A 13443-nucleotide genomic window follows, 5' to 3' on the forward strand; every position below is an offset into this window, starting at 1 on the left:
TTTTATCATGGTTGGGAGTGTAAAATGATGGAACTGGCTCCCAAGATTCACTATTAGATAATTCAAAAAATATACGTAGAGAACAAAGGCAGGAGGAAATGTTCACCATCAAATATGAAGATATAAGTGATATTATACTCTTTTCCAGCAAATTAAAAATTATAGTTTTCACATAAGCAAAAGAAAACCCAAAAATGTTCTGACAGACACACTTCACCAGTTTCTTTCAAGTTATGTTACGGCCCATTAAACATATCTGTGACTATTTAAAGAGAAATTTCATGTTTCTCAGAAAAATACATGGCACAGTATTTTAAAGATTAATATGCTTTCATAACAATATCTGAAAGCCTCAAATGCTTTCTTCTGTTAGCAAAGTCAAGCATAAAGTGGAAATAATTGAAACTAATGACTAGTGTTAACTATTCAGAAAACCACTGCAAGATTTTTATATCACTCTTCTGAAAGGGAAATCTATAAGAGTTTCTTATTCAGTTTGCTACTTTTAATAGTGGAATTTCAAAAATACTACAGTGGCCAGTAATTCCCATCTAATGCTATATGAAGAAGAGCTTAGTAAAGTTACTAATCCGATATTCAGATATTAGATTAGATAACTAAATTCTCAAATAATAAAACTCCACAATATGCTTATTTGGCTTCAAATTTTTTCTTTTCTGTATTTCCTGCATGTTAGAACCTCAAAGAAAAACCTAAATACATGAGTAAATAATAGATGAATACACATAAGTCTGTAATCTAGAATTTATTCTCAAGTGATTATATAAAATTTCTAAAATTATATCTTTCATAGTTTCCTTGTTTTTGATGCTAAAAATTTTTCTAACCTTTTCCTGTTTGATTTATAAACCAAAACATCCTGCCTATTTTTTGTATGTTACTATCCGTTTTGCCCATTACAAGTTTTGTTGTTGAAGCAGTTCTTTGGAGAAAGTCAATTTCTAATATTAATATTAATAAAACTCCTTCCTAGAGTGAATCAAAGAAGTCAGTGTAGTCAATTTTTTTCTTTGTTTTTCTTTCTTTTTCTTTTACTGAGTGAGTAAATCAATCACACACCAACAGTGTTGTAAATTTAAGTGCAAAAGCATTGAAGTGCTTTACTACAAATTACAACCTAGAAACACGTTAACTGAACAATTAAAATTCATACAATCAGATTTAGATATATAACAACACAAAGTAGAAACAGAATTACAGTACATTTACAACACAAGACAGATACATGAATTCATTAGAAAATATTGTAATAAATAATTCATGAATTATAGTGCAATTGATTTATGCATAAATATAACTAATTGCCTAACAATCAGTTTATATTAACAAAATCTGTCAAAATCAAGGCAGCCACAGAGTTTTACTAAATTACTGCGACAATGGAAATACTGCAATTAAAAAACAAATACAAGTATTTGTACTGTAAACAACTAAAAAAATCAGTCTCACTAAAGTTAGTATACAATTTAATATAAAATTGTCATTAGCTACCAGAAATGGTTTAAACAACTTTACTGAGCAGTAGTTTTCTAAAAACAGAGGCACTGTTTTTTCTTTTCCTTCTTTTTTTTTTTAAATATAAAATACTTGAGGAACATTCAAATAAGTAGAAAGCACATAAGGGTTGCTTTCACCTTCATTAAAAGTCTGCTGAAACTGGATTTTTCAGAAAATTGTCAGTTAATAAGTAATAACTGGTAACTAAATTTATAAAGTACTTTGAAAGTTTAACATAAAGAACATCTTAATAGAATCACTGGGGGGAAGGGGAACCCATAAATTTCCCTGCCTTTCCTAGTTTGTATAATCAAAAGTTAACTCAATAATTAGAAACATTTTGTTTCTTTTAAAAGTTATGGGTTGATCATTACCTATAAACTATCAAAAAATATTTAATTTACTATTTCTGACCAAAAATAAATAATACAAGTACTAAAATGCTGCAAATTAACTATAACATTACCTATAAAACTACTGATCACTGCGAAGTCAATAGCAAAATGATCCCTGATTTTATGAATCCTGTAAAGTTTTTGGTCAGGTCATCTTTTAAATGATATAAAAGTGTTCTGTAAGTATCCCTTTACTATAAACTTCTCAATCAATTTATTAATGTAAATATAGTGTGAGGAATAAAAAAGCTCAATACAATATAAATATTATGTAATGCATTCAAGCCCCCAAATTTTTGCAAGTAAAATTCTGTATAAAGAGGTCAATAAAATTGTGTTGAAACACTTTATTTTTAACTTTGCTTTTCAATGGGGGGGGGAGGGGAAATATATTAAATAATCCAAGTTCTGGCCCTCACAAAATATGGCTTAATTCTTTAAAAAGAAAGATGACCCTGACACCTGCTGTTTTGCAATCTATTATGTATACTTTCTTGAAGAAAAAAAAAAAAGAGCAAGAGGATTCATACCCTAGTATGCAGGTAACATCAACAGCTGAAGAGGGTTCAATATAGATCTAAGAGACCAAATAAACTACTTGGTTGTGTATTTCCCACTCTTCAGTTTCTTTAAACATATGTAAGCAGTTTTTAAATGTAATAGCTGAAAATCTCTTTAGTATTACATGTATATGTGATTATTAGATACACACAAACACAAGTGTAAGAACACAAGTATTTGACAAGGTGCACTTATTTTTTAAATTCAGCTTTAAGTATTCCTTTTGGACTTAGGAAAACTGGCTTCGAAAAATGATCAGAACCTGAATTTTAACAGAGAAAAGGGGCACTCAGAGAATTTTGAACATATGAAGCAAATCCCCATTCTTTATATGGAGGCACATGCTTTATAACATTTTACCACTAAAACTGCATACTCCATAAATCCAACATGGATACTCTGAACCACATTTTAAAACTGCTATATAAAAATTACTGGTCTCTCTTTCATGAGTCTAGTAAAAGTTAAAATGCACTGCCCAGCTTCTAACTACCCAATTAGTAGAGAGTTTACATTACTGAAAGTTCAAAACAGCTTCAGTGTTAAATATTTGTAAATCTATTCAAGACCCTGAACAAACTGCAAATTTGGTTATTAGCAAAATGGTAATGTATCGCCCACCAAAATGAAATCTGTAATTCATTTTGATAAACTGAAAATGTTTTGAAATGTCACAGCAGCAAATATATTAAAGTTACACTGAGGTTTTTCAATAGTAGGAGTGTGTCACAATCCTTAAAATTTAAAGTAGTCATAACATGAACCAGCACATTTAAACCAAAATTATTATTCTCAAGCCTTTTCTGTGCACATTATAAACATGCTCTAAGTTGCATTCCAACTTTCTTTTCTAACCTTACACATTAGCTTATTCTTCAAATGAAAAACAAAATTAAATTATTTTAATAATTAAATTTAAATTACTTTTTGTTCTTATTCCATCTTATATTAAAGGATTCTATAGCTGCTGGGGTTACCTATGTGTCAGTTTTTTTAAAAAGTATATACCTTATAAACCCCAACTTCCTGCTAAATCAACTATTAAATGATAAATATTAAATTTCATTATACATATCATTTAAGATTTTCTTTTCTATTCCTGGTAGATGCACTTGAGTGCATTTCATATTTCATAGAATGCACTGTAGTGTACTAATACTGTATATATTAATTTTGCTTAGTATGGAGATAGCTGTCTATTCAAACTCTGGTTGGTTCACGTACTTACAGTAACTGTAAGTGTGTTATGTAAAAATGTTTACAAACTATTAATATCATATTTCCATTATAAGATGGTTTAACTGAATGGCTGGAGCGGTCTTTCACCAATAAAAATGTTTCACTTGACAATTACTTGTTTTCCCACACGCTTTATGCTATTGACTACTAAAGAAAACCTGAATCTTTTTCACCTATTTATACAAGGATTAAATACAAACTATCAGAATTAAGTAAGCAACTATATAATTCTGTCCACAGTGAAAACCCTGAATAAAACTTTTTTTTTCAAAAGGCATGTAAGTGGTTTTTAAACTGTAAAATTTCATGTCTCCTGTCAGAGTGAGCATCTGTAATTCCCACATGTGTGTATACAGACACACAAATACACACCTGTGCACATACACGCACACGCAAACACACATACACACACACGCACATACACACATACAAACATTTTCCTAACAAGTAATCTACACAGGCTTGCTGCTGTTTTTGCAGCTGCCAGTCCCTGAATCTGTCATATTATATAACCCAGTGTCTGGTAATCGGAGCTTCTTCTTCGGAGGAGTCTTCAGTGTTCCAGATCTTTCTTTTACCTTGTATTCTAAAGTGCTGTGAGGTACCCCATAAATTCCTTGTGCTTTGGAAACACTCATTTTTCCGCTCATTACCATTGCAATAGCCTCTTCCATTATTTCATGATCATACTGCCGATAACGGCCACGTTTTTTCCTGGGCTGCTTATTATCTTTTCGATCCAATCCATCTTCAGTATTTTCAGAGGTTCCATCAACTGTTCCATTTTTAGAATTAAGACACAAAGGAGAGAGGTCCCCATGTAGAAAATAAGAGTCAACACTTGAGTGAGTTACAGGCCCAGAACATTCTATTTTGTTCTGTTTAGGGAGTATATTTTTCAGTTTTTGGAGAGCTGATCCTTCTAGGACTGAAGAGGTTTTGGAAACTTGATACATAACATCCAGCAGACCAGGACCATCAGGTTGTGGTTTTGAAACAGAACTTACTCGTAGCTGAGGAATTTTTAACTGTACAGTCGGATGTGAAGTTTCATATTGTAGGCTTTCACTTTTTTCTTTAAATTGAGTAACCATTTTCTGTAGAGTTAACTGATGGAGGTAACTGGAAGCTGCTGGGAATTTTAATTCTGAGGTTTCAAGTAGATTGAGTTTACTTTTTTCTGTGCGCTCTGCTTGAGCTCTTGCCCACAGGGCTACTTTTTGCAGCACTGCACAAGTTTCTTTACTGTCTTTATATGAGTAACTATCATTGAAATCTCGAGTTTTGTTTTTAAAAGATGCAGGCTTCCCTGCTGGTAAGGCTTCTAAGTGGAGAAGTAAAGTTTTTTGAGGTATGCCATAAAGTATGCCTGCTTTATTTATGTCCAGTGCTCCAGACTGAATGTCTTTCAAAGCTTTTGAGAGCAAACCATCTGCAAACTCAGCACTTCTTTCCACATAGTCCTCTCTGTTTCTGTGTAGTCTCCTGGATGGATGGAATGAAACGATGGTAAACTGATGCATGAGAGACTCTCACACAGCTATGGAAGGGGAGGGTCCACTCCTTTATTATACTCCTTGCTTAGGTAACATCACTGCTTATAACTCTTTTAAGTCTGTGAGATGTAGTAGTTACTCCTTATCAAAGCAAACGCTACAGTCCTGGTAGGACAATGTGTCAATCATACGGTGGCCTCAACGGGCAGACCTTCCAAGAACATAAAATCCTAACTCAGTATTTGTAAAAATATTCTCATGATGTTGCTATTCCTCTGACAGATGCTTGCAGAGCAACACTTATAATTTTTATTTGTACAATTAGAGTTCCATTATAAAAAATACCCAAATCCTAAAGGAGTTTTTGTTAGTAGAAACGTGACGTTACCGCTAAACAAGTAATAAAAGAGTCAACCCCTTTAAAGGAAATTTGTAGCAGCAAGAATATTTCCAAACACAAATATCCCATATTTCCACAAGACTACTTTTTCTCTAGACAAAAACTTAAAATTTGAAAGAAGTAGATAATTTATATCTGGATAAAGTAATTTTAGATATTAGAAATGTTATTTCTATTTCAAATGTATCATTGTAATTTTCAGTTTCTCAAACAGAAAGCTTACTATACCTTATAACTCAAAAGCTACTACAGCCTTAGTTGAAACAAATTACACTCTACATCTAAGATTTAAATGTGACAGAAAAAGATTCCTATGCAGTTTGTTAATGGGAAGATGCAAAAGTTACAAAAAACAATCCAAAAATCCAACAGAACAGCATTTCACTACTAATTATTTATTTAATTAATTTAATGACAGCTTTCAAAGCATGAAAGGATTTTTTTGTGGTGATTACTAGATATATTAAGTAGTTTGCCACCACACCTAAAGCACAATGAAAAAAACGTAAACACTATAAGCTAGCTATAAGAATTAGTAAATACAGTACTTGTAAAATTTGTTGATTGTTTAAAAAAATTAAATAGTGAAATTACATATTTCCCTTAAAATTGCCTCTTGAAAACTGAATTGAAAATTCTCTTTACTCATCCTGCTTCTTAGTTATATTCAATGATTAAGTTGGCAGTTCATTTTAGTAACATGAACTAAAGTTTGGTGATTGTTCTGATAACTTTTCTTTAACAGAAAGAATAAAAAAGAAAGAGAAGGACAAATGAAAGGTATGAGAGACACACACTTATGAGTGACAACAATTCTGGAAGAAAACTATATACGTCAATCTACTCAGAGGAGTATTAAGAGTTCTCTGCAGAGATAATTTTATATTAATATTAAATTATATTTCCTAGATATTGCTTACCCAGCCACGGAATTTTCAGAAGAAGGATCACATACGGATGACTCTTCAGATTTTATGCTGGTTTTCTTTGTAGAGAGATCTAACACTCCATCCCCTATAATTTTTGCAAGAGAAAAAACTTTATATTTGTGACAGATAGGTAATCCTTACATTTCAACATTTCATATTTTGCTGATCTACTAAATCATGACCTAAAAATTAACACTCGTATTTGACACGTGGCCATTACCAACTCATCTTGTGGTTTTAACAACAGGACCCTGGGAAGCACTACATAGGAAAAAAGAAAAGAGGAGGAGCTGGCATTGCCAAGTGATATGAAGACACAAACAGGTTACGAAATAAAATCTGTTTGAAGTCAACCCTTGGTCACCTTTCCAAGTGTTTTGCAGTGAACAGTCATTTGACTGCTCATTCATGACTGTTTTCTACTCAAGGCTGCCCAGATGATGCTTTGGGAAAGTAGGAGTGATGTAAGTTGTACAAAACAGAGAGCATAGAAAATATGATGGCAAATAAGAGAAAAATACTTAGCATTTACTAGGACTAGCAATATGTGGAACATATACTTTAGGTAAACTGACTCTGCGTATAACCAATGTATTTTTTAGAACTCACAGTGCAAAACTTTACTACGTTAAATAATTGAAAAGTACAACAGTTGAATCATTGCCTATGTAATATACTGTGGTTATATCTGTGATTGGATGAAGACATAACTTCTAACAATATAACATTTTAGGAAAAATAACCTGTTAGAAAACTGTCTAAATATTTGTCATTAAAATAGTTATTTTATTAATACTGAATTTGCATAAACAAAACTTCAATGATTCTGACATACTGTTAATCTGATGATCTTCAAGGTCAAAAAGAATAAACTATGAATTTAAAACACAATAAGAAATAATACTGTGAATATCTTTACTGATAGCTAAAAAATGGAAAATTTAAGCTATAAGAAAGGAGTCATAAGAAAATACATGTTTAAAAAATATACTCAAAAATTCAACTGAGTTTAAAAAGAATTCAACTGTGTTTTACAATTACCATATAAATTTACCTAACACTTAAGTACACTGGCAAAATAAAGATGAGAAAAATAAAACATTACATGTCCCACCATATCCTACTGTGTGTAATTCAATAATAATTTGAGTGCTTACTATGTGCAAAGCACTATTTTAGGAATTTGGAGGGCCAGCAGTAAGAAAAAAAAAGGCATATAAAGTACCTATTCTCATGGTGCTTAGAATCTAGTGAGATAATTCATACACCACCACCACCACCACCACCACCACCACCACCACCACCAAACATATTTCAGGTTGATGCTCAGTGCTACTGAGGAAAAATAAAGCACAGTATGCTGATAGAGTAATGAGGGTAGGGCTGAGCAGGTTGCCATTTTATCGAATGTTACCAGTACAGGCCTCTTTGACTTGAACAGAGTCCGGAACAAAGTGAGGGTACCACACTAAGCAGATTATCTGGGGGAGAGCTTCTAGAAGAAACAGTTCGTGCAAAGGCTGTGATATGGAATCATGTCTGGAATGTCTGAGGAACAGGACAGAGGTCAGGGTGGCTGGAATGGAGTAAGCCAGGCTGAATGAGATGAGATCAGAAATGTCGAAGGGCTTGTAGACCATCATAAGAAATTTGAATTTTATCTTGAGAGAGACAGGAAATCATTGGAGGATTCTGAGCACAAGACTGACACAATTTTAATTTATGTTTTTTAAGAATCAACCTGCTGTGGGGAGAACGAACTGCAAGGGGATAAGGAGGAGCAGAGAAACCTGTTGGGAAAGTGCTATGCTGCTTCTCATCTCTGGGCTTTCACACTTCCAGTTAGGTTCCTCTGCCTAGAAGTCTCCTAATCCTCTCCTCCTTCTATCCCCACACTCACCCTAATTCTTACCAAACTTTACTCATCATTCAATCATTCAGGACACAACTTGGACTTGGATGATCATCATTATTCTAGGTTCCTATACCTGCAACACTTATCCACATTATTTGGTATCTGGCAGGCTGTATTCTAGTTAGTTATTTCCTTACCAGTGTTAGCCACCCAATTATAAGCTACGTGAGGGCAGAGACATGTCTATTTTATTCACCAATGTATCTCCACTGCCTAGAATAGTACCTGGCACATAATAAGTGTTCAACAAATATTGGTTGAAAAGAATTTTGAAGAACTGGAAGACATTCAGTATGGCTAGAGGTTAGAGTGCCTAGATTAAAAGGGTAAAAGCGGGGGCTCTCCTGGTGGCATAGTGGTTAAGTTCCCACGCTCTGCTTCAGTGGCCTGGGATTCTTGGGTTCAGATCCTGGGCGTGGACCTATACACTGCTCATCAAGCCATGCTGTGGCAGGCGTCCCAAATACAAAATAGAGGAAGATGGCACAGATGTTAGCTCAGGGACGATCTTCCTCAAGCAAAAAGAGGAAGATTGGAAGCAGATGTTAGCTCAGGGCCAACCTTCTTCACAAAAAAAAAAAAGAGAAAAAAGTGTAAAACGGAAGACTGGACAGGTAACAAAGTATACGGCACATAGTACTTAAACAATTGTTAAATGAAGTACCTTGCTCCAGTTTATCCATCCAGCCCAATCTTATGCTCTTCTCCAAATCATCTCAACCCTCACACTTCCTGTGTATCTAACCACTTGCAGTTCCTCAAACACGCCATGTGGTGTCAGGTCTCTCAAACTGCAGTGCATGGTTCCTCCTGCCTAGAAGGCTCTTTTCACCTTTTCAACTTGTCAAACTCCTACTCATCTTTCAAGACCCAGATCCCCCCAAGCAAACTGAGTACTGTCTCCCTTGCGTCAATATCCTATGACACTTATGACACTCTCACGCAATCACTGATTTAGATCTTTTTCTCCCATGAGACTGAATTCCTCAAGGTCAGGGATCTTGACTTATTCACTTGTATTTCATAAACAACAGTAGAGTGCTAGAACCTACTAAAAGAAGGAAATGAATGCTGTTTTCCCCTTTACCATCTCATTTCTCTTATTCAGCAATTAAAATTTTATTATTTCAAGACCTTATAAGACCATCTACTTCAAAAAATCATTACTACCTAACCCATATTCAGACTTATTATTGAATTTACTAGTTTTGATTTTCCTCATGTTTTATATAGTTTGTAGCATTAAAAACACTCTCCCTAAGTGTGTTATTCAATAAATTAATGAAATTTCTCTAACTCTAAATTCTTCTAGACTTTTAATATGGTTGATTTAAAATTAATTATTCCACGTAAACTAAAAGAGAGGTACAAGGAACCTCTTCTCTCTCTCTCCTTCACAGTAACTATGAAAACCAGGCTGTATAGCTAGGGAAATAAAGCCATTCTTGGCCTTTTTGGACCACTCCTTGACTGCTGGTTTGATAGACACACATGACACTGGTTATAGCTAATTTTAATCTTGAGGATGAGCTAGACCTAAGCCCTGTTCCATATTTAAGAGAGCTACCCAAATTAGGTCTATACTCCTGATTCCTCTTCTTTAGGAACTCTTAAACAGGTGAGAAATGCTTTTATCTTTTTTCCATAGCCCCTTCTCCACACCTAGGCTGCCCATGTCAAAAGTTTTATTCTAAAAGGATTTGCTAACTAAAGTAACAGATTATAGTCTGTATCTAGTGAAAGTGGAAGATACACACTTTCAACATATTTCTGCCACACAATAAAAGTCTTTAATCAATGAACACTTATGTAGTGAGTACAAGATACATAACATGTAAGTAAAAGATTTTTAGATAAATTGAGTTATCTATAGAAAATCTCACTTTTTGCTAGCAGTATTATCACCTATACTAAAGTATTTTGCTGAAATCATGATTCCTTTTTCCATCACAAAGGCTGTAGCTCAAGAGCTAGAAAAAATAAAAAAGAGTTACCCCTAGGATTGTCTGGACTAGAAAAGCAAAAACAGTAAGAGAAGGGGAAAGAGAGCTTCAGAAGGAGGATTGAAAAAAAGGAAGATCAGGAATGGGGATAAAGGGCATTTTCTTGCTCCTGCTGCTGATTTATACCCAGCTGAATGGTGATTACATCTGTCAGCATCACTCCTTCACAATAGAGACATCATATCATTGATAACTAGATTTTGTGTGTATATATTTCCAAAGTACTAATTAACGTGATGGATAAAAACTAAGCACTTATGCTAAATTCTCTGTGGTGATATAAAATAAGGAGAAGACAGAGAAAGAGAGAGATTGAAATGTATTTACCATCCACCTATTGGTAGGTACCTAGGTTGTTTTAGTTTTTCACTATTACAAACAATGTTGAAATGAAAATCCTTCTAAATGTTTTCTTGTGTTCATGTACAAGAATTTCTCTTATACACCAGGAAATGAAAGTGCTGGACAGTAGGGTACGTACATTTTGAACTTTAGTAGATATTACCAAATTTCTTTCCCACATCCTTGACAACACTTCGTGTCACTGAGATTTTTAATTTTCGCTAATCTAATGAGTAAGGAAAGGAAGTTGTAGGATTAAATTAACAAGAGTGCATTTAGTACGCATTTATGTCAATTTTTAAAGCACAGAAAACTATTTTGCTTATAGATGCATAAACAGGTATTATTAGTGGTTGCTTCCAAGGATAAATGAAAGGATGTAATAGTTCCTTTAGAGAAAATGTGTCAGAAGCAAATACGATCAAATAACACATTTATTATTTCTAGGTGACAGGAACATGATCATTATGCTGTATTTTTATGTGTATTTGAAAATTTTCCTAATAATAAACACAAATTGTTCCCATTTACTGGTTGTAGCCTGGGCATTAACATCACAATTTAATTATTTCTGATCAAACACTAATGCAAAATGTGCAGAATTAAAAAGAGGCCAATGTAATCTTTCATCAAGGTCAGATAATTGTTGTATATAAGATGTTACCAGAGATAACTTTTTAACTTTTAAAATGGACTAGTATTTGAAAAAATTGAAACCATGACCAAATTGGGCAATATCTTGAGTATTAACACTTTATTGGGGTAATTTTTTTTAGAATTCACCTCTGTTAAAATCAAGATTTGAATTTTCATTTACAAATTGTTCTCAGTTCTGTATTTTCCTGCGAATTCCTGATAAAGGATCTATTCAAAGCAGACAAATGCAATCCTCATAATATAGAATTGTTTTTCACTCCTCCAAGGACACCATTCTTGCTCATCTCCTATCTAGCTTTTCTCCATTCAAAGTATGCTCTGTGCTCTTGGCCTGGCTGACTTCTACACATCCTTCAGGATCATCCGCTCAAAAGTTTTCCTAATTTTTCCTCACCCTTCTTTCATACTCCCACAGCATCCTTTGTATTCTTCTATACCGTATTTATATGTTATTATAATTTGCATGGTTTAGTACCTGAAGTCCAATAGTATTGTGGGGAGTTAGTAACTATGCTTAAAATCTATTTAAGATTTATATATAATTAAGTATAATTACTTGGCTGATTTTCGCATAAGATTCACTTCCTGAGCAAGGGTCTGAAAGGAACAGTACCTCAACAAAGCCTTATTGATTGACTCATCACTGACTTGCTCAATTCTATAACACCAAGCACAAACATGTAGCATTGTATACAGCAGACTCTGACTGACAAACAGTCATGAAATCAACGAACTTTGTTCAGCTAGTGAGAAAATGACCACACAGTCAAAAGTTTGCTATCTATACGGGAAAGAGGGTTAGCTACACACAAAGAGAAACTGTAGTTAAGTTCAAGAGGCTAAGAATGGTTTTTAATCATCAATTTCTATATTCGTTAGGTTCTAATAATCATACCAATTTTTCTTCAGAAATGTTGTCAAGATTGATGATCACTTATTTATTAACTCCTGAGATACCATTGGTCTCCAGTTGCTATACCAGGCAAATCACCAAGCTCAGTCCATAACCAAGTACCAACTTGAGTTGAAAGATATTTGAAGCCACATTATCTATCATCAATATTAAATATGTAACTATCAGTAAGATTCAGTACATGAAGGGAAGTGAATTTTAATGAGAGGAGACAATATCACATAAACTTTATGTTGTCTGGACAAGGAGAAAATATTTCAAATTAAATTCCATAAAAATGCTAATCATTAGCAATAAAATCTTTACCAAAATCACCACTAATTAACATTTAATACTGTTTGATGCAAACTTATGTTAACAGTCTTAATAAATACCCTAATGCTCTTTCTACCTTATGTCTCTAATCACTTCTTATCTACCTCCTTAAACGGGGCTTCTTGTCTTTCTTTTAGCCCTTCAATGTGTTGTTCTAGTCAGCATTTGGCTCTTTCTAGTTTTTTCTTACTTTCTAGGAGATTCCTATGATTTCAGTTATTAACCATTGTTAGTCAACTGATTTCTAGAAAATATTGGTAACTTACTTAAAATCTAAATATATAAAACTATAATATTTTTCTATAGTGTACATAAAGTGTGCACAAAACACTACACTAAGAGCGTTACATGTCTTAACCCATTTAGTGCTCACACAACCCAATATATAAATAGGTTTTATTAATTTGTAAATTTTAACAATAAAACTGAAAAGAGAGGTTAATTATCTTGCCCAAGGTCACACAGTTGTAAGTAGCGAAAACGGCATTCAAATGCAGGCAGTCATATTCCAGAGTCTGCATTCAACTATAATTCTAACCTGTGTAATGTTTTAAAAAGACAAATTATAATGTTGGTAAGGGTGTAATAAACTTGGCACCATCGAATATTACTAGTTCAGGAACACAACCCTTTGGGAAACAATTTAACAATGTGTTATCAAAAATCCTGAAAATGTTCACACTCTTCTAAGGTATCTATCTTAGGAAAATAACATTTAACATGAAAATGATTTTATGTACAAAGATCTTCAATGGAAGAT

General features: G+C 33.4%; 1 protein-coding gene across 15 annotated transcripts in view; it reads right to left on the minus strand.

Annotated features, from left to right (window-relative positions):
• LCORL (ligand dependent nuclear receptor corepressor like) overlaps positions 1–13443 on the minus strand; it is a 158072-nt gene that overhangs the window by 30674 nt on the left and 113955 nt on the right. For 10 of the 15 annotated variants that reach the window (XR_009220937.1, XR_009220942.1, XR_009220938.1 and 7 more), the window contains one exon: positions 6530–6623. The exons of 3 other annotated variants lie outside the window; for them this stretch is intronic. Coding sequence is in view for 6 of the 12 variants with exons in the window: in XM_058546795.1 (XP_058402778.1) it covers positions 6530–6623 (94 nt within the window). In the remaining 6 variants the exon portion in view is untranslated. Of the gene's footprint in view, positions 1–630; positions 5199–6529; positions 6624–13443 lie in introns of those variants that run through there. 2 more of the 15 variants (XM_058546794.1, XM_058546805.1) reach the window with 2 other exon arrangements.

This window comes from Diceros bicornis, chromosome 8 (assembly GCF_020826845.1).
Source record: "Diceros bicornis minor isolate mBicDic1 chromosome 8, mDicBic1.mat.cur, whole genome shotgun sequence".
Taxonomy (NCBI): Eukaryota; Metazoa; Chordata; class Mammalia; order Perissodactyla; family Rhinocerotidae; genus Diceros; species Diceros bicornis.